This window comes from Delphinus delphis, chromosome 20, assembly GCF_949987515.2.
Source record: "Delphinus delphis chromosome 20, mDelDel1.2, whole genome shotgun sequence".
NCBI classification, from domain to species: domain Eukaryota; kingdom Metazoa; phylum Chordata; class Mammalia; order Artiodactyla; family Delphinidae; genus Delphinus; species Delphinus delphis.
The window spans coordinates 50,870,709-50,890,106 of NC_082702.1; the positions used below are offsets into that span (position 1 = coordinate 50,870,709).

Here is a 19,398-nt window from a genome sequence, read left to right on the forward strand (position 1 = left end):
GACCGCGGTTCTCAGCTGAGGTCCAAAAGGTCAAAATGAGTCAAGGAATTTCTGATCTCTCTTGGCGACCCTCGCCGCTGGGAGGTGAGAGAGGCCAGGCCTCCTGTCCAGCAGGCTCTCCTGGCCATCTGAAAAGCAAGGCAGGATGTCCAACACTGTCAAAGGTATCGTGTGCACCCTAAGATTTATTGAAAGGCCTTTAATGGCTCCATCAGAAAGAGGCGGGGTGGGGGGGGGCGGTTAAATAAGGAAGAGAAATTTAAGAGGAAACAGAAAATTCTATTCTCCGTTCAAAACTTTCAGCCCAGTAAGAGATGCTTCCTCCGCCATTTCTTGTACATCAGGAATGAACCTCATTCTAAAATATAAGCAAACCAGAGGCACGCCATCGCGGTGGACTCAAGCCCTTTAATTAAGCACCATCTGTAACAAAAGGTCTCCATCCTGAGGAACTTTGCGTTGGGGGTTCAACCCTGGGGTCAGAATCCCTTTAAATAATTGCACCTCGACCCCACCCCACTCAAGACTCAGCTTGGCTGCTGGCAGGAGCCCAGGAAGAAGAAAAGAAACTTTGTCTGAAGAACCCAATTTAAAGGAGGCGTGACCGCAGGGTCAATTTCAGATCAATTCAATTCTCACCTCTACTGCCTACCTGCCAGCAAATGAAGTTACTGTGCTTTTCTATAGACTCAAAGGACTAAAAAGAAATCGTCACTTGCTCCATGTGGATGACCCGTCATTAGAGGATGATTGCTGGCTGAGGGAATGGCAAGAAACAAACTCCCTTCCTCTCTTTTTTGTCATTTTCACCTCACCAGGGATGAAGGTGTAGGATGCGCCCCTGGTTTGTTAATTAGGTGGTAATATCTTCCAGCAGTTTATACTGGAGGTCAGGGCTGTGTTGTTTCCCACTCAACACCCGAAACTTCCTCCCCCCTCCCACCCTCAGTATTAGTTCCCATCTGAAATTATATAAATGCTAATAGCTTTATTTCCTGTAGACGCTGGAAAGGGAGGCAGTCCGAATATTCCCACCGGCTTACCCTTGTCCCAGCATTTTCCAAATACTGCCAAAAAAAAAAAAAAGACCAAAAAAAATAAATAAATAAAAGCAAACCCAACCCTTCTGTATAGCTCATTTATTGCTGATAATTTCATTAGGTGCCAGGAAAAGCAAAAAAAAAAAAAAAAAGGCAGACACTAAACAACAACTTTACAGTAATTTTTGGATCGAGGAAATGAAAGACTCAGCAAGCGGCAGGCGAGGAGAGTTTCAACATTGGCATCTGTGAACGGCAGCAATAAATCTGAGATTTTGGCAGGTGACTGAATGTGTGCTTTTAGAACGAAAGCTCTTTACAGAAGCATCATTTTGTTTTAAATAACGAGTGCTATACTCGTGCAAAAATTCCTTCTTCCTTCCCCCCACCCCCAAATGCTCCCAAATGCATAATGTTCCTTTCTTTACGGCAGCCCCTTTGATAGCATTCTAACGTTGACTGGAAATAATGTGAGTTCATTGAGCCGCTTGCCCTGTACCTGCTCTGCTATAATTAATTGATTAAATCTGCTCACTAGTGGGCCGGTGTCCACAGAAAGGAAGACATTAGGCAGCCTTGTATGGAAAGGGGGAGGGGGGGCTTGGGCAGGAGCATAATCTGATTAAACAAACAACAACAACAAACAATTCGGTAAGTTAGTCCCAGTAATAAAACGCTTTAAACAGAATTATTTTCCCTTATTTTCTCAGTGCCAACAAATACAGTGATGTAATGTGCTTAAGACATACTCATGGCATCTGTGACGGATTGGTCTGCTCTCCAGATCTGCGTGCCAGACAGCATCCTACCCCTTGCTGTCTTCCAGGACGGGGCAGTTACTCTAAAAGCTGAGGACCAAGAGGCCCTGAGGGGTCTGCAGTGAAGCCACGGTTCTCACGTGGGCTTTTCAAACCGAGGCACCAGGAGACGAAAACTTACGGTCTGTGTTTTCCCATGGCCTTTGCCTGAGAACACCTCATTCACCATTTCTGTTAAAATATTTTGATGGACTCTGCAAAGGAAATATGGTTATGACATCTTTAATTTTATGTTGGAATTAAATAGCTGGGCGCAGGTACCCACATTGACACTGGACATTGGGAAACCATGCTTGCGTTTTATTTCTGGGTGATTCCTGGCAACGTGGGAGGACACGTTATACAAAGGAGAAACAAGATTTCGGAGTCCTTTTACTGTGTTTTTTGTTTATATCCCAGTTCATAACAGAGTAAAGCCTTCCTTACATTGGTTTGAATTCACGTCAGCATAGGTACAGTCAGGATAAAACATATCCACTCAGCTAATTGTTAAGACTAGGAAAAAAAAAAAGTGACGGGTACTTAGAACCCGGGAAGAGCTGTTTTTACAAGTTCCATCAGGAAACTCCCACGGGTGACAGGAAAGCTACCAACAGGCCTCTCCCCTATGTTATATGTGTCCGACCTGCCCTGCCCCAAGGCAGCTCTGTTAAGGCTCGGTTGCATCCGGATGGGTCTTAGCCAATGTCAGGAACATCTGTAATGGGTAGAGCATACACATCAGCAGGCTAAGGTCCACCAGTATCTCCCGAAATTAGTGTTTCAACACACAAGATGAAAGAGCATGTATGAAAGGCCTGCCTTCAGTTTTGGTGCCAACCATGAGTAGTTGTGTTACCTCCTTTTGACAGTTCACGCTAAGAGACAGGCTCTAAGGTGAATTCCAAAGCCACTCTTTGTCTTAGGGTCAAGCAACACCATCACTTCTTTCCATGGTGACGATGCTAACATCACACCTGACCCAGGGATGCTACCATGGAGAAACTGACATCAAACGGCAGTGTGGGACCGTTGTCTCTCTTGATCGTCATGTTAGAAGACTTTGCTTAGAAGGCACAACCTTGATAAATCATGCACTTGGGTAGATTTGCGTATGTTAAGCTGGAACGTGCACTAATGGAAAATGTTAGGATCAAGGGATGCTAGGAAAATGGAGAATTTGATCTTTTTGTGATACCACTTAGGATGACTATTCTGTAATATGCCCAAGAACCAGAATATAATCTAGACTGTGTTTCTGAGAATAAATAAAATAATCAAATGCCTCCCCAAATGGCTTGTGATTTAATTCTCACACTCTAGCCTAGAAAGTTGCCAGAAATAAGCCACAAAGTTGTACATAGTGGAAATCAGCAAGACAGCAGAAAGCTAGTGATTCCCCATTTTTGGCTTCCAGGACTGAAATCTCTTAACCAAAGTGACTTTCTGAAAATAAACTAAGTAACTCTCCCAGGAGTATCAAGTATTGAACTTTTCATGTATCAGCTTATAATACCTAATACCACAGAGTAACTTGGAGGAATTGTCCTCCTCTCCAAATTCCCCATCTAGCCAAATGCCTTTCTCTTCCTCACGCTCACCTGTCAATCATGTTCACAGCTGAAATTTGATTTCTCTCCCGCCAGTAACCTTATATGAAATATTACGGGGGGTGGGGTCAAGACCCGGGTGAATCTTGCCTTAAAAGTTCATTAACTCTTTGCTCAAAATGGATGGTTTCGGTGTAACAAAACCTGCCCGGTGTGTCTGGATCATTATATTTAATAGATGGCTTTCAAACTGCAATTAGAAGGACAGGGATAAAAGAAAGGAATAGAAAGAGAAAGGAATAAAGTATCGGTATGGCATATGCATACACAAGGATACACAAATTAATCCCAAAGGTGTACACTTAGTTAAAATCTATGTATGAGAGCTATTAAAGAAAATGTTAATTTTGTTTAAGGCTAGGAAAGAAATCATGTTAAATATTCACAGTCCAGTTATTCAAAGCCTGTCCTTATAATAACGTGTAAAAGTAAGTAATCAGATACCATATCAGAAGAGCAGGAATAAATCCGGGTCTGTTTCCTGACACCCTCAATTCACTGGATTCTTAAAGTGTCTCCTTCTTAAACAGTAGCAATTTGACGGTGGGACTTAAACCCAAAGCTGTATTTCATGCAAATTTCTCAGCAAGCAAATTTAATAAAATAAAAAAAAAGTCAAACTTCATTCCATTAGCCAATAAGACGTAACAGGAATACATAAAACGATAACACTAAGTAATTATTGGTGTAAGAGTGTTGGTCTAGCTCTCTAAGCGAAGAGGATTCATAATTAAATTCACCCCGGGATCCCTGTAATTGAAAACCCATTTAAATAGCTTAATTTCATTTTTTTTCATAGGTGAAAATCACATTTCTGCCTCCCTCTGCCTACATTTGAAGGGAGGAGTGGCTCCAAACTCACATTTGGACACAGGAGGGGGACAACGCAAATTGTCTGACATTCAAATATAAAGATGAGTCAACAGACTCACGCTAGTTAAGGCGAAAGATCTGAGATCCACTCGGACTGGATTAGTACTCTGTACACCACACCTACGTCATGAAATCAATATAAAAATGCATGCATGCTCGTCTCAACACACAATGCATCCTTCACTTCAGCATCTGGTATCACCATTTACGTACATGTGAAACCCCAATGCTAAAACCACTAAAGCAGGAGACCTTCGCGCCTCGAAAGCGATCAGCATTCCTCACTCGCTTTGCTCGCTTGCTGTCTCCCTCATGGAAAATGCACTCAAACAAGCACATGCAAATCAGAAATCAAGATGTACCTCTTTGACTTCAGGCAACAGGATTTTTCACATCACTGATGTAGAGGATTCCCTTGGGTACCTGATTTAGTAAATATATTAAAATAAACAAAGGGTCATTAATAACCATGAAGAGGGCTTTAGAAGGACAGTATGTTCAAGGCAGCCTAACTACCTATGAAAAGGGCAGAATGAGACCAAAAGAAGAGTGATTTAGGTCCATTTGCTTTGGCATCCTGGTCTCAGCCCTGCCAGAGGAAGGGTTCACATGGAAGAGAATGGCGTGGGATGCTTCTTCAACGACCCCTCTCCACTCTTGCTCTGGTCCCGGGGGGTTGAGACAGTGATGCCCACTGGCCTGGCAGCCTGGAGCAGCTTTAGAGCTGCCCTCAGTTCAGAGAACCAAGCGATCCTGGGTTCACAGTGGAGGAGGATATGAATGGTCTCTGATGGGTGTCTCTCAAGTGTTCAAAGACTGCCCATCCCCAGGGAACCCAAACCAAACCCTGGCTCTTTACTAGGGCCTGTTTCTCTTCCATCTTCCCCCCTCCTCTTCCATTGCCCTGGTCTCTTCTGCTGGTACTGATGACCTTAATTGCAGATGTTCTCTTAACAAATAGAACCATTTAGAGACCGCCCTTTTATTTATTAACTTCCTCTCTGTTTAAATTAGTAGCAGAGAATGCTTAGAACGGTAATATGAAAATGAGACTGCTTTAGAAAAAAAAAAACGTCTTTTTGCTTCACAGTGAATAACAAAGCACAGTAATTCAAAGTAGTTAGCTTTCTATGGTTCAAAAACCCCTTATTGCTATTAGCTATACTAATGTAAGTGGCAAAATAATTATCATTTACTGTACGGAGTCCAATATTTTCCAGACAGCAGTTTAATAACAAAGCAGACCTGTCATTTCTCCCCCTAGTTAGCCACACTCTACAAGTTCAGACTGTCAAAATATATTTAAAATCTAATTTAAAAAATTCAACATGGTTACAGTCAATCTGGGTACAATAACTGTGATAAACCAGTAAGTCAATCTAATTTTTTTTCCAACGTGGAGATTCAGTTATTCTTCTTTAATCTGCCCCACTTTTATTTGAATTACTTTACAATTGGTGTGAAAAAATACACACAACGCATACACCTGCTGAAATCTGTAGGCTGCTGTAACTGACAGAATCTTTTACTTAAATTTTCATTTAGCATAACTCTATAATTTTCCCAGTTCCCTTTATCTAAATAGTCTGACTATGCATTAAAATACTCATATAAACAAATTTGTATTCATATCTGTCAGAGCTGCCCCAAATACATCATGGGCTTTCATCCACATTTCACGTTAGAAATGCTTTTAAAACATTACGGCACAAAATACTCTTTCATGTCAGAGTATACACTAATCTTTTGCCAAATAAATTATTTCTATGCCAAAAAAAAAAAAAAAAGAAGAAACATACTGAAGTTATAAAACCTGGAAGTGTTATCTGTGATATCAATTATTCTCCATTTCAACTTCAAATGGCTAATCTCAAACAAACAAACAAAACAAAACAAGAAAACTTCCCATATAAGGTCACTTAAAAAAAAAAGTCTTTAGGAACATCAGATTCTTCTAGAAATGCTAATGAATAGAGTTTAAAAGCTTAAGAGATTGTGGAGGGAATATTTTTGTAATTCCTTTGGGGCAGTGCAAACGTATGTTAAGCTTCTGCAAGGAATATTTACAGGAGATCATAGACTCGTGAGGCATTTTTCAATTTTAGAACAATATTACAGAGCAATAATTGAACGGAGACTTTGCAAAATGCCCCTTTGCCTTCCTGACCGGCTCACTCATAGCCTCTGTTATTTCTGGAGAAAAAGAATCGGACCTCATTAAATGCGTATTTGGAATCTTGCCTGAAATCTCATAAAGTAGATGTCCTTTTTAGATCATTGGTGTCCCTTTCCTCAAGATGACCTCTATTCTCTGGCCACCTGGGGAACCCATCCTGTTATCAAGGCATTTACTCTCAAAAGCTGGGGAGAGAGAGATTCTGTTTGCACACCTGAATAGGGTCCAAAAGCCATTGCCATTTTCTGTTCTCATCACCTTCACCCAGGCTAGTCACTGGGGAAGGGTGGTGGAGGGCAAAGGGGTCTCACAGCGGAGCAGGAGAGGAGATTTTCCATCCTGACCCCAGCGGTGTAGTCGAAGCCAGACGTCTGCTAGCACAGAGCCTTGAAAAGTGGGATCTATTTACCTAACCATTAAATAGTACTTTTAAAATAGCATAGGAATGTACAGTGATATTCCAAGGAAGATTTTAAAGGTCTCACTACCGGTACAGTGCAGGGAATTAACACGGACAGTGCACCCTGAGAACATACAGATGGGCAGCACGCACCTCTGCGATGCTCTGAGTCATGCCAAGTCCAGCGAAGGTTTTATGGGAAGATGATTATTCTAAGACAGACCATTCAGGCTAGGTTTGGCTCCCGCCTACCAACACATAGAGTAGACCGAAAAGAACTCTGTCGTGTGATCGTGTCTGTGTCCTAATGTGGAAATGGTAGATTTATCTTTTAATAGCCTACCCCCTACAATGTGTTACAGTTTCATAAATAGATTAGATAGATAGATAAATGGCAGATGAAAGAAGATGTTGGATCCATTGCCTGAAAACAGACTCGACTATCATCTTTTAACAGATTTCATCTGGGAATGATGACTGCCGGTTTCCCCCATTCTAAGAAAAAAGATCTCATAGAATCTGACAGTGTAAAAGTGCGTCAGATGCTGAGATCATTGCTTTCGTTTCAACATATTTATCTGCACATTTATGAATCCTTCCTTAAGCAAAGAAAAAGGAAAAAAGCGGGGGGGGGGGATTTATTTAAGAAGGTGCAATGATGCTTAACTGCTTCACACTCAAGGATCCAAAAAACTGAAGGTCCCTATAAGAAAAAAATCCTACATGGAAGGTCTCCCTTCTGAAATTAGTTGTTTTCAAGTTTCTCCTCTTTAGACAGTTTCTGAGTGCCTGAGATTTGACAGCAACTGTGTTAAATCTGGGAATGCAAGCAAGCCCCTCTTGCTGGAGCTGTGGGTGAAATCCTAATAAAGTTTTCCCGAGTAGCTTTCCTCTACAATAAACGTCAAACTCTATCAAGGAAAACCCCAACTGTGTGGAGATTTCTAGAAAGATTTTCAAACAGTCTATCTAGATTTCCTTCTTTTTCTTTTGCCTCTTCACTGTCTCTAACCAGAGCAGGAAAAAAAAAAAAAAAAATCTAGATCTGGAAATGGGCTGGAAAATTAATAGAGTAAAAATCAAATGATCTGGAGCTGATGCTCTTATTTGCAGAAGGTTCCTGGGGCAGCTGGAAGGTGGGATGGGGGGTGTCCCAAGGTGAAAGGCGGAGCCTTTTAGGGCTGAACCCCACTCCCTCTTTCCATGCGCCCACCCCAGAGCGCAGCAGAGCAGGTATTTTCAATGTCCCCAAGGGCTCCACTGTGGCCAGGGCAGTCCTCTTGGAAACTTTCAACCAAATCCCAATACAAACCCAAGTACCCAGCTGGGTCGCGGGCACCGGCTGGGTGCGGGGCCCTGGGGCTTGCTGGGTGTGGCCGCCGGTGGTGCCCCAGCACGGGCGCGGGCATCTCGGAGGGGAGCTGCTTTGCTAGCGTCCTGAGCCTGCTGGTCCCCCGGGGCACAGCCCAGGGCCTGAGGCACGCGGGGACTCCTCTTGGCCTCGGGCAGCCGCCGGACCCGACCGCGCGGGCCCTGCTTCCCGTCCTTCTGCGCTTGGTGCAGTGGCCAGGGGACCCTGAGGATGCGGAGTGCACCTGGCCAGGGCAGTGATGCCCAGAGTGAATGGGCCGCGCAGAACAAATGTAGACCGGGAGGGGGTCGGGTGGGGTGGAGGGTGCAGGGCATGCGTGGGGAGAGGGCATGCATGGAAACTGGGAGACGGGACCTCAGCATCCTCCCCGCCTTCATCTCCTTCATTCCAGGCTTCAAAGTCCTTGGCGTGGGAAGCTCCCGCTGGCCTTAGACATGCCAGAGCCACTTCCCAGCTCTCCTCTGCATCCCTGCCTTTGTCTGCACTGGACCTGCCCCAGAAGTGACTTAATGGGTCCGAAGGCTCAGCTTAGGTGACTGCCTTCTGGTACAAGGTAGTGATTTCTGAGTCTCTCTGATGGCCCTGGTGACTAGGCATGGGGGGTAGAGGTGCCAGAAATTATAGAGAGGACACTGGGATGGGACAGGGACCAGGTGGTAAGGGGCCAAAGCCCTGGAGCTAAGGACATCTCTATTGCTTTTAGGGATCACGGGGATTTCAGGGTCTGCCAGAGGCCTGTCAGTCACCCTGCAAACACATTTAGCCTGGTGGGAAGCTAGGGCCCTAGGAATGACCTAGAGTTGACCCCTGGCAACTGGGGGTCATAAGCCGAGGTCTGTCTCTTGTTAGTAATACTCCCCCCAGCCCCTGCACACCAGCCGCTACCTGCCCTCTGCTCCTCTGGGCCTAGTTTGGGATCGCCTATTTTTCTGGGATCCTCAGGCCTGCTTTCCTTCTGGAAAATCCCCCAAAGGAGACCAGAAACCCACTTCCACAGGCTTCCAGAAATGGATGAAGTCATGCAGAACCAGGACAGATTTTGGTTGCAAAAGGGAACTCGGCACTGCTGACCGGAGTTCTCAGCCCAGGATTCCCTTCACAACCATCCTTTCTGGGGAGTCTCTCAGAAGAGCGGTTACCACGCCTCCTCTCCCAGTTCTATAAGGTTTCACGGCCTCCCCTATTTCCTAACCGAAAGAACCAACCACAAGGAAAAACCATTCTTTGGCATCTTAGCTTGGAAACACTCAAGGTTGGTGATCAGAATATTTAGAATAAATTCAGAATCCAAATCCCCAGCGTGTAACTCACACCCAGGCCTGGGCTGGGTGGAGGCCAAGGGGGCGTGGGGAGGTGAGCACAGAACTATTTCTACTTCCTCTCCTCCTCTCCCAAAGCTCCACAGACACCCCTCCCTCATCCTCCCTTCTCGAATTAATGCCCCTTTCTAATCGTAACGAAAGATCCAAGAATCTGTGGAGAAGGGAGGAATGTGATTTTGCAATCCGGAGTTCTAATTATAGAAAAAATTGTTACTTGACAAAAAGAAAGGAAAAGCAAATGAATTGTGTTCAACAGGGAAGAGGTGCTTAGCAGATGACTACGATCTGGGTAGAGAACTGTGCATTCCAATCATAGCCTCTCTGTGGAAAATGCATTTTGTGAATTTCTTAAAACCGTCCAACTCTGATGCACATTCATAGAAAGGTCTGATTTCTGTGTGCCGTTGATGTGTTCTTTCTATATTGGCCTTGTTATATTGGGCAAACTTAGGGAAAACACACAAAGGGCTTTCAAATTTAAGCAATAAAAACGGTCACCATGCCATCAAACCTACTGCGGTGACCACAGAAATATGGGCATAACACATCCAATGTCTCCAATGTCCCCACTGCAAAATCACGGATTGAAATATTTATAAATGCCCCCAAATTAAGACATCTGCAATTTCCTCGGAGCTCTTGATTGGGGTTCGATCTCTAAAATTTTCAAAACAGAAACACACGTGAACATACAGGAAAGAAACGGACAGCTGAACCTGGTTTGCACCTGTGTGCAAATGTGTACACTGGGTGACTCTTGCCTTCGAAGTCTGCGTCACCGTTCTCTCTGGCTTGCCTCATTTCTCACCTCCCACAGATGCTACGAAGGAATGGAGAGCCTGGGGTTTTGCTACGCCTTCGTGCCAAGCAATTTGATTTGCTTTGTTTTTTGTTTTGTCCCTCTCTAAAGGGTAAAGATGTTCCCACATTGTTGCAGGACTGTACTTCTTTATGCCCCGGCAATCATGAGACAGCCTGGGAGACTGAAATTCTCTCACCCTGTCCCCTACCCCCGCTGGAGAAAAAAAAAATGCCAGACAGAGCTGGGTTTGTTCAAGAGCCGTGGTGGAGCCAGGCTTGGAGAGAATTTCCCTTTTCTGGGGCTGTGTGATGTCTAGATTTTGAAGATTTATATCAAAAGTGAGAAAAGCAGTGTTATCAGAAGGTGGGTGAAGGCTCCTGCTCTGTTTTTAAACAAATACAAAAACAAACGAACTCATCCTGATTCAGTGGGCTGGAGGGCTGGACCACCTCTCCCTTATGGCTACTGTCTGCCCAGCCTTGGACTTGGGACATCTTTTAAATTTAGGATGGGCCCAGAGTGAGAACAAACTAGGTTTCTCTTATTTTACTCTGGACAACAAGGAAGGCACCGACCCCAAATTATTCATCTAGCCTCCTGAGTAATAATCAGAAGTGGTGAAAAGGATAGCCTCTCACGGTAGTTATCTCTTCCCTAAGAATGAAGACATTTCTTCAAGAAAAGGGACAAAATTTAAAAATATATCAAACGGAAGTAAATCGCAGTGGGGAGCCTCGCAGACGAGCAGTGTAAAGCGGGTGAACCTGGCTTCCTAGCCTCTCTGATCCCATGTTTATACGAGAAGTAAGCCCCGCAGCTTTGGCTGTGTGTTTTACTGGTACGGAAATCAGACGGCTAAAGGTTGTCACGCGTGGACCTCAGTCTTCCAACCTATCTCTGTTAGTCTTTAACTACCGACAGGCAAAAAATTGAGATACCTGTGCGGCCAGCAGACTTTTAAATACATTGATTGGCCTAGAACACCGGGGGAGTACATTTGATCAAGCCAAGGGTGAATACGGAAGTAAGTTGGTCTGAACCAAAAACAAAGACAACAGCAAAAACCTTCCAACTACTGTACTCGGGAACCTCTGAATGTGTCACAAGCCACTTCAGTCATTTCAGACAAGGACACGCTGGGAATGTGGCTACTGAGACAGCTGCGCCCCATGTTTGCAAGCGTGGTTACCATTTGCCCCCTGGACGCTGTGTTTAACCTTAAAGCTGGTGGTTTGGCAAGGGGACGTCCTATTTAAGAGCAGAAGTATCTCGAATCAACGTTACTGAATAAAAACTACCGGGGTAAAGGTATAAGGGGGAAAAGATCAGAGCCTTAGAATCCCGCGTTCAGTAAGAAATAGAGCATCTCGCATTGGAATGGCCTCTGTTGAGAGCCCAGGTGGTTATGGCATGAAGGCAGATAAATATGATTATCTACACATCATTTCCTCACTGAGATCAGGAAGTAGAATCTCTGCCTATTTGAGGTCAATCTATTAACGTGTCGGATACATTGTAAAAAATTATTACACGGTTCTGGAAAAAAAAGAAAACATGGGAGGTGACTTTGTGGATGCCTGAGAGCAGAGAAGGGGGAGGAAAAAAAAAGCACACGGAGGGGGTGTACTTAACTAACATTGGTTTCACTTACGGCTCTGTCTGATGAATGACCACGTTTGACATCACTGAAAATACAATACTATCCAGGGCCCGAGAGAAAAGCAGGGTGCTCGGCTCTGTTAAAGCTTCTGCCCGTGGCATCTGCTTGGGGAGGGGGGGTCAATTATTTATTTATTTTTCTTCTTAGTAAAATTATCTGCCAGAGAAACAACGAAGCGTGAAAAAGTACTGTTTAGAGTGTGCATGTCTACATAGGCTTTAAAAATGCTAGCTGTTAACCTTCTGTGACACTTCCCTTCATATCAACGCACATACCTTATAAATTTCAGTGGATTTTTTTTTAAAAAACCAATATTACAGGTTGAAAACAATCGCATCTATTCATTCTGGCGCATCGTAAAGTAAGAAACACCAGCGTGCTTTTCTGTGGGTCTGTATGATCCTCAGACAGGAGGCACAGTTAATTAGCAGGGAGCTTATACATTTAATAGCTTTCATCTCTTAACACATTTATTTTTTTAAAAAGGAAACTAAACAGAAGTCAGGGGTAGGCTGTGTTCCATGACTGCAGATAGTAATAAAAATAATAAAAATACAGTTCTCACGTAAATTTCATTTTGTGAACACACGGGTAAGCACATGACGCTGTGGGGCTTCCAAAATGTGGTGTATCCCACCGACGGCTCCAACCTGTGAGTGGGCTCAGTTCTGTATTTGGAATGAAAGGAATTTTAACACTATTTAGACAAAGACTCAAATGCAGTGTAAAGGGAAAGCTAGATTTCCTTACATGATTAAAAAAAAAATGTAGAGACTTATTTGTAGTAAGGGCACTCAGGCAGGATTTCTTTGTTTAAAAAAAAAAAAAAAGCATGTATTTGTGTTCACCACTCTCATTACATTTCAAAGTTTTTAGTAATGGTTATTTCTGAAAGTGCCTTTCATTAGGAGTTAGCCTTCTCTTAAAGGCAGCCACCAAAACCTCACTTTTTTGCCAGCACCTCTGTATTTGGCGTTTTCATATTTGGGGCAAAAACCTGCTTATTATATTAAACTGCCTTGTAGGGGCCTACCAAAATGCTTAATTGTTGGACCACTGTATTTTTTCGCAAGTGGCATTCCTCATGAGGTAACTGCAGTCACTCCATCCAGGTCACTGTTATTTTGAAAATGTTTGCCTAAAATTTTGTGTCAGATGCTGGGCTTCCTGTATAAGCGATATTTCTGCTTCTACAGGGGGAGACTGCAAATCTCCTCGTTGGGATCGGACCAAAAAAACAAAACAAAACAAAACAAGAACTCTGAGACAGAGAAGAACAGCTAACTTCAAGCACATGGAGATAGGTTTACTATTAAGACCTGTGTTAAAGCAAAATAAAGTGTGGATTCGGGGGCCCTATCCACTGTCTTCATGTTCTGTGAAAAAGGGTAGGAAGGCTGACACACCGGCCAGAGCTCATCAGCGCCAAGCACAACCTGTTTTCCTCAAAATCAGGCCTTCGTTCAGAGTTGCAATATTATTGTTATTATTATTTTTTGAAGAACAGAAAACAAAATAAAACAAAAGTCACCGTGTTTGGCTGTATTTTCAAAACAGTGTTGGCTTTGTCTAACATTCTGTTAGCCATCTAGGGGACGTTGCTGAAGAATGCAAACTGCAGGAATTTGTAACATTAGTTGCATGAATTTGTGTCATTTTAAAATAGGTCAATGCTGTTAGTGAAGGTAGCTCCAGACTTTCCAAGGGATCTTTTAAGGGAGCCCGCACACGTAGCCTGTGTTGGGGTAAAGGCCGATAAATCAAAGCACAGCCTTTATTCCAACCAGGCATTATTTTCTGCTTGTATTCCAGGAGCTAAGGTGCTCTGAAATCATTACCAGCTCATCTACGTGGAGCAGCCCTCAGCTAAATATTCACAGGGAAATATGATTTAATAACAGCTTAAACCCAGATACGTACTTGGACTTCTGTGAGAGGTGGATTTTTCTTTTTCCTATTTAAGACAAATGACCTTCAAAGTTAAGAAACAAACAAACAACTGTAATTTGTCCGAAGTGTTGATGTGAAATCCTGTCAGGCCTTGCTAACAAGAAAATCATGGCATGTAAGGGAAGAAGGAAAAATAATCAATTTGAGCCAAAAGGCAAGAATTGTTTATCTTTACCATTGAATGCATATGTGCCCAAGCCACCTCTGCCAATGCCTTCTCTGCCGGGCTCGTTTCCCTCTAGATGGCTGTGTGGTGGGATGAGAAGCTCAGGGCGAGGCTGAGAAGGCCCTGCTCTCTGGTTGGGATTTTTGTTTGTTTGTTTCCACCAGGGCAATGATGTCTCTACTTATTTGAAAACTGAAAACTCTGGGGGAGGGGGATTTTGAGAGATTGTAATTTACATTTATATTAAATATTACTAATTATTGGAAGGGACTGGCCTTCCACCTCACAAAACAGCCTATGTTTCACTCTGAATTATTGCCTCATTACTTCTCCATTAATCCTTCCTCTGGAGAAAAGGATGCCTTTTACACTTCTAACGCAGTGTTGGGCCCAGTTAAACTGTACACTAAGAAACTGAGTACAGAATCAAAAAAAAAAAATGCAGTTTATTATTGTAGATTATTCTTTCTCTTGATATAACCAGAATTGAAAATGAAAGAAAAGCACATAGGAACATCACGCGTGGTTAGTTAGTAACTCAAGATATAAAACAATTTTGCACAGCAAAATATGTAAAAGAAAAGTAACTGACAAGATTTTTTTATATTTATTGTGGTAAGATTTACTTTTCATTTTGTTTTTAAAGACAGGATGTCAGTCCCTGAAAATAACATTTACTGATTATTGCCTTTAAAACTGTGGATTTTTTTTTAAGTTACAGAAAATCCAGTTCTGCACCACAATACAACTGTAAAAAAATCTGCATCATCTTAAAACTGTGCAGTAATGCCGTTTTTTATAACTGCATCAATTTATTAGCGTTCTAAACAGTTTTGCAAATTTTTTTTGTATTATATGCTTGCAGGTTATATCTTAGTGCAATTCAGTCCCAAATACTTTAATTTTGAAAAAAAAAAAAACATACATTTTGAATGTAAAATACCCCTACAGATATAAACAGGGGTGCTTCCCCTTTTAATACTTTGGTTTTCAATACAGTCAGTCGTATAGCAAAGACTACACATACCCAACTTATATTTAAGTTGCAAGCACATGCTGTATAAGCTACTTTTTTTTAAACAGTCCCCTTGCAAACTCTACCCCCCTTAACATCACAACAGTAAACAATTTAGTGCATCAATCTTTTAAAAAATCTACAGCTAAACAGACCTAACTCTTTCAAATTTATCTATAACATTCCTTTATCTGTAGCATACATTTTAACTGGGCTAACAGATTATAAAAACTAGAATTAAATTATATACTAGAAACCCATAGCATTCCACATTTGACAATGACCAAAAGCCAAAAAAAAAAAAAAAAAAAGGAAAAAGAAAAAGAAAACAAACCAAAAAAAATAACGGGGCAGATTTCTGTTTTTAAAAAATAAATTTTAGACTGCTTTCGGCAACAGCACAATTTTAGTCCCCCCAGTGGGGCAGTCATTCTTATTAAAAAGAAAGCATTAAGAGTTCTTTACTGTTGGCCGTGTTAAATTTTTTAACCCATTCTGGCATCTTTAACAAGGAATCCCTTCAGTGCATTTACAATGGGAGGCTGAAGTTCTGAGTAACTCAAAGCAGTTTTGGAGCAGATGCAAACTTTCATGGGAAGAAGGCTCTACGGTTGCACTTTTTTTTGTTCTGAACTCAAAAAACTCATGAGGCAATAAAACAAAAGTATGAATGCCAATGCCATAAGTCTTCGAACGTCCATTTCCAAGCCAAAAGGAAAAAAAAAAAAGAAAAAAATAATTATACCATACATGTCCAGCATGCAGGCTTTTTTTTTATTAATATAATGTCTCTTTTCCATAAAGTCTTTGAAACAGTTATAGTTCATTGTTGCTAAGACAAAGTAGCAAGCATCGTAATGCATGAGATGAGAATGAGTTTTTTAAATGGCAGACTAAACTCTCAGATTTGGCATCATAAGGACCAAAACTCACGAGTCACACCCAGAAGGTTGATGCAGGCTTGATTGTGGCAGGTTCACGAGGATTTTTCCCCTCTATTTTAGCATAACAATGCTCAAAAAAACCCGATGGAACTCAGCACGCTGCAAGTGTATAACATTTCACATTTTTTTTTTTCCTTTGCAAGCTCAATCTCATACGAAGAACTCAGGAGGAGAAAAAAAAAAACTTAGCTTTTTTTTTTTTCTTTTTTTTCTTTTATCTCAGAGGAGATGGGTGGAGAGGGAGTGAGGGTGGAGTGTGGGGAGGAAAAAAAAGGAGGTAACACAGCAAGCTCCAAAAACTCTAATTAAAAAAAAAAAAATCCAAACAATACAAACACACACACACAGAAAATGAACACCAGCTCATGAACTGAAGAAGAAAAAAATATGTGAATGATGCAGGCTTCAAAGGTGAGCATGAGGAACTCTGCCGAGATCGCTGAACATTGAGCACGTTGGGGGGGGGGGGGAGTGTTAAAAAAAAGAAAAAACAAACAAGCTAGCGAGTTATGGAGAATTTCAGATTGGCAATGCATGAGCCAGACAACCTGCCCCTCCCCGACTTCAAAACAGCCGTCGCCACCACCACCAACTCGGAGCACGGTGTGTGTTGTGTGTGTGTGTGTGTGTGTGTGTGTGCGCGTGTGCGTGCGCGCAGGGGGCAACTGGGGGGGGGGCAAGCTCGGGAGGGGAGGGGGCGAGGCGGTGGCGAGTAAGGCTCTGGAAGTGGCAAGCCCACACCCGAGTCGGACCCCCACGGAGCACTTATCAAGGTGGCTAGCTGGGATCGCGTGTCAGACTCACATGAAAAACTCGGGAGAGGACGGGTTGTCGCTGCTCGAGCCGTTTTCTCGGAAGCCGCTGCTCACCAGCTTCTCGTATTTCTCCTTGTACGCGTCCCTCTCGCGCACCAGCCTGGAGATCTCCTGCTTGAGGTGGTCGACCTGCTGCAGCAGCTGGTTCTTCTCGGACTCCAGGACGTGCCTCTGCTGCACCCTCTTGAAGCGGCAGGACTGGGCATAGCCGCGGTTTTTCAGGGTCCGCCTCTTCTGCTTCAGCCGGATCACCTCCTCCTTGCTGACCCCGCGCAGCTGCCGGTTCAGCTCGCGCACCGACATGGTCACCAGCTGCTCGTCGGAGAAGCGGTCGTCGAAGTGCAGGCCGCCGGCGGCGTGGTGCGGGTGCAGGGCGCCCCCCGCCCCCGCCGCGCCCCCGCCGCCGCCGCCGCCGCCGCCGCCGCCTCCGCCGCCGCCGCCCCCGGCGCTGGCCGGGCCGCCGCCGCCCGAGCCGCCCGCGCCACCGGCCGAGGCGGACGCGCTGCCCGCGGCGCCGGGCGCGCCGGCCGTCGGGTGATGGTGGTGGCCGGCGGCGTGGTGGTGGTGGTGGTGGTGGTAGTGCGGGCCCGCGCCGCTCTGCGCGGCGGCCGCGGCGATCACGGCGGACACCACGGCGGCGGCGGGGCCCATCTCCTCGCCGCTGCCGCCCAGGGAGGCGCCGGCGCCGGCCCCGGCCGCCGAGGCCAGCTGCTGCGCCCCGCGCGCGTAGCCATCGAAGCCGCCCTGGAGCTGGTGGCTGTTGCTGATGAGCGCCTCGACCGCGTCCTCGGGGCTGAAGCCCAGCGCCTCGGGGTTCAGCTGCTGCGGGTAGCCGGTCATCCAGTAGTAGTCTTCCAGGTGCGCCTTCTGCTCGCTGCCCGAGCCCGGGCTGGGCGCCGAGAAGCTGGGGGAAGGGGGCACCGAGCTGCACGGCGTGCTCATGGGGGTGGAGGACAGCGAGCCCCCGGCGATGAGACGGCCACACTGGCTGATGATGCGGTCGGTCTCCACCGGTTCCTTTTTCACTTCAAACTTCATCAGATCGAAGTCATTAACATATTCCATGGCCAGGGGACTGGTGGGCAGGTCGGAGTTGCTCATTGCCAGTTCTGATGCCATTCTCCTGCCGCCGCCGCCGCCGCCGCCGCTCCGCCAGATGGGCTGCAGGAGAGGGGCCAGCGGGCTGTGCTGGGTGGCCAGCGGGTGAGCCAGCTTGCCGGGCTGGGGCGCTTCTAGCTCGCGCGGCGGTGGCTGGCCCGAAACCTCCGAGCGCGCACACACACCCCCCGCCCTGCCCGCGCCCCCCGCGCCCGCCCTCCCTCCCCCCTGCTCACGCCAATGTGCTTGCTCGCTCGCCCCGGCCCCTCCTCGCCTGCTCGCCTCCTAGCGCGCCGAGCCGGCGGCTTCAGGCTCGGGAAGGTCCTCTGCGGGCTGCGGTGGCGGCGGCGGCGGCGAAGCCAGAAGAGCCCGGCTGGGTGCGCGGCGTCCCCCGCTCGCCGCTCCGCTGCGCGTTTTGCATAAGGAGTGCTCGCCTCGCCGGCCCGGGCTGCAGGCGGGGCGCGCGCGGCGGCCGCTCGGGGCTGGAGGCGCGGCGGGCCGCTGTCCGGGCGGCGCGGGCCTTGGCACAGGGGAGTTAACACTTCATGCTTCTCGCCTCCTCTTCTGCCTGGCTTTTTTTTTTTTTTTTTTTTTCCTTTCCTCTCTCTCTCTCTCTCAACCTCGCGGTCTTCCTCCCTCCGTGCCAAGTGCAAGACAGAGGTGCAGCCGGGCTGGAGGAAAGGGAGGGGGGAGCGGAGTTCTTTCTTGCCTTTTTTTTTTTTTAAAGCGAAATAGCGAAGTCCTGGGGAAAGGCGAGGCGGAGAGCAAAAGGGGAGAGGCCGAGCCGACGAGCAGCCCGAGCTACAGCTCGAAGATGAAAAAAAGATTTTAAAGCCTCTGATCCAGCAAGAAGAGTTTAAAGCAATTGCTGAGTTTTATAGCACTTGTGACGTCAGGCCCAAAAGGGAAATTGACTGGTACTCCGGACCAATGGGAGGCGGCGAGAGCGGCCGCAATTAGCATAATATAGAAACAAGGAAACTTTTCCGAGCTGTCAATCAGGGCCCAATCAGCTGACTGTCAGCTGGGACTGGCAGTCTTAACCCTTCCTGTGCCGCAGCCTCCTCGGGAGGTTGCAAAGCCCGGCGCAAAGTTTGGTGCAAGAGGGGAAGGAGTTTTCCAGGGGGACTGCGGAAACCCGGGTGGACCGGCAGGACGGTTGGCTTTACTTCGGAGCGAGAAAGGCCTGCCTTCCGGAGCCCCAGCTCGCCCGCCACTCGCTCGGCCGGGATTGGCCGCCGCCCCCCGCCCCCCACCACACCCCGCCGACCACCATCCCCAGGGTCGTGAATTCACCGGGTAGCTTTTTCTCCTTGCTCCACCTTTGGCACCCAGGTGTCCGCCCGGGGGAACCTTCC

At 45.9% G+C, this 19,398-nt stretch overlaps 1 protein-coding gene across 4 annotated transcripts in view; it reads right to left on the reverse strand.

Moving 5' to 3' along the window:
* The window catches only part of MAF (MAF bZIP transcription factor), a 31,825-nt gene extending 12,952 nt beyond the window's left edge, over positions 1-18,873 (reverse strand). Inside the window, exons 1-5 of one of the 4 annotated variants that reach the window (XM_059999976.1) lie at positions 16,932-18,255; positions 12,618-12,720; positions 12,044-12,153; positions 4,683-4,743; positions 944-2,555 (exon numbers count right to left, since the gene is read on the reverse strand). In XM_059999976.1, coding sequence (XP_059855959.1) covers positions 4,710-4,743; positions 12,044-12,153; positions 12,618-12,720; positions 16,932-18,061 — 1,377 coding nt within the window. In that variant the 5' untranslated portion in view covers positions 18,062-18,255 and the 3' untranslated portion in view covers positions 944-2,555; positions 4,683-4,709. Of the gene's footprint in view, positions 1-943; positions 2,556-4,682; positions 4,744-12,043; positions 12,154-12,617; positions 12,721-13,521; positions 18,256-18,276 lie in introns of those variants that run through there. The other 3 variants (XM_059999977.1, XM_059999978.1, XM_059999979.1) reach the window with 3 other exon arrangements.
* Between the last annotated feature and the right edge of the window lie 525 nt (positions 18,874-19,398).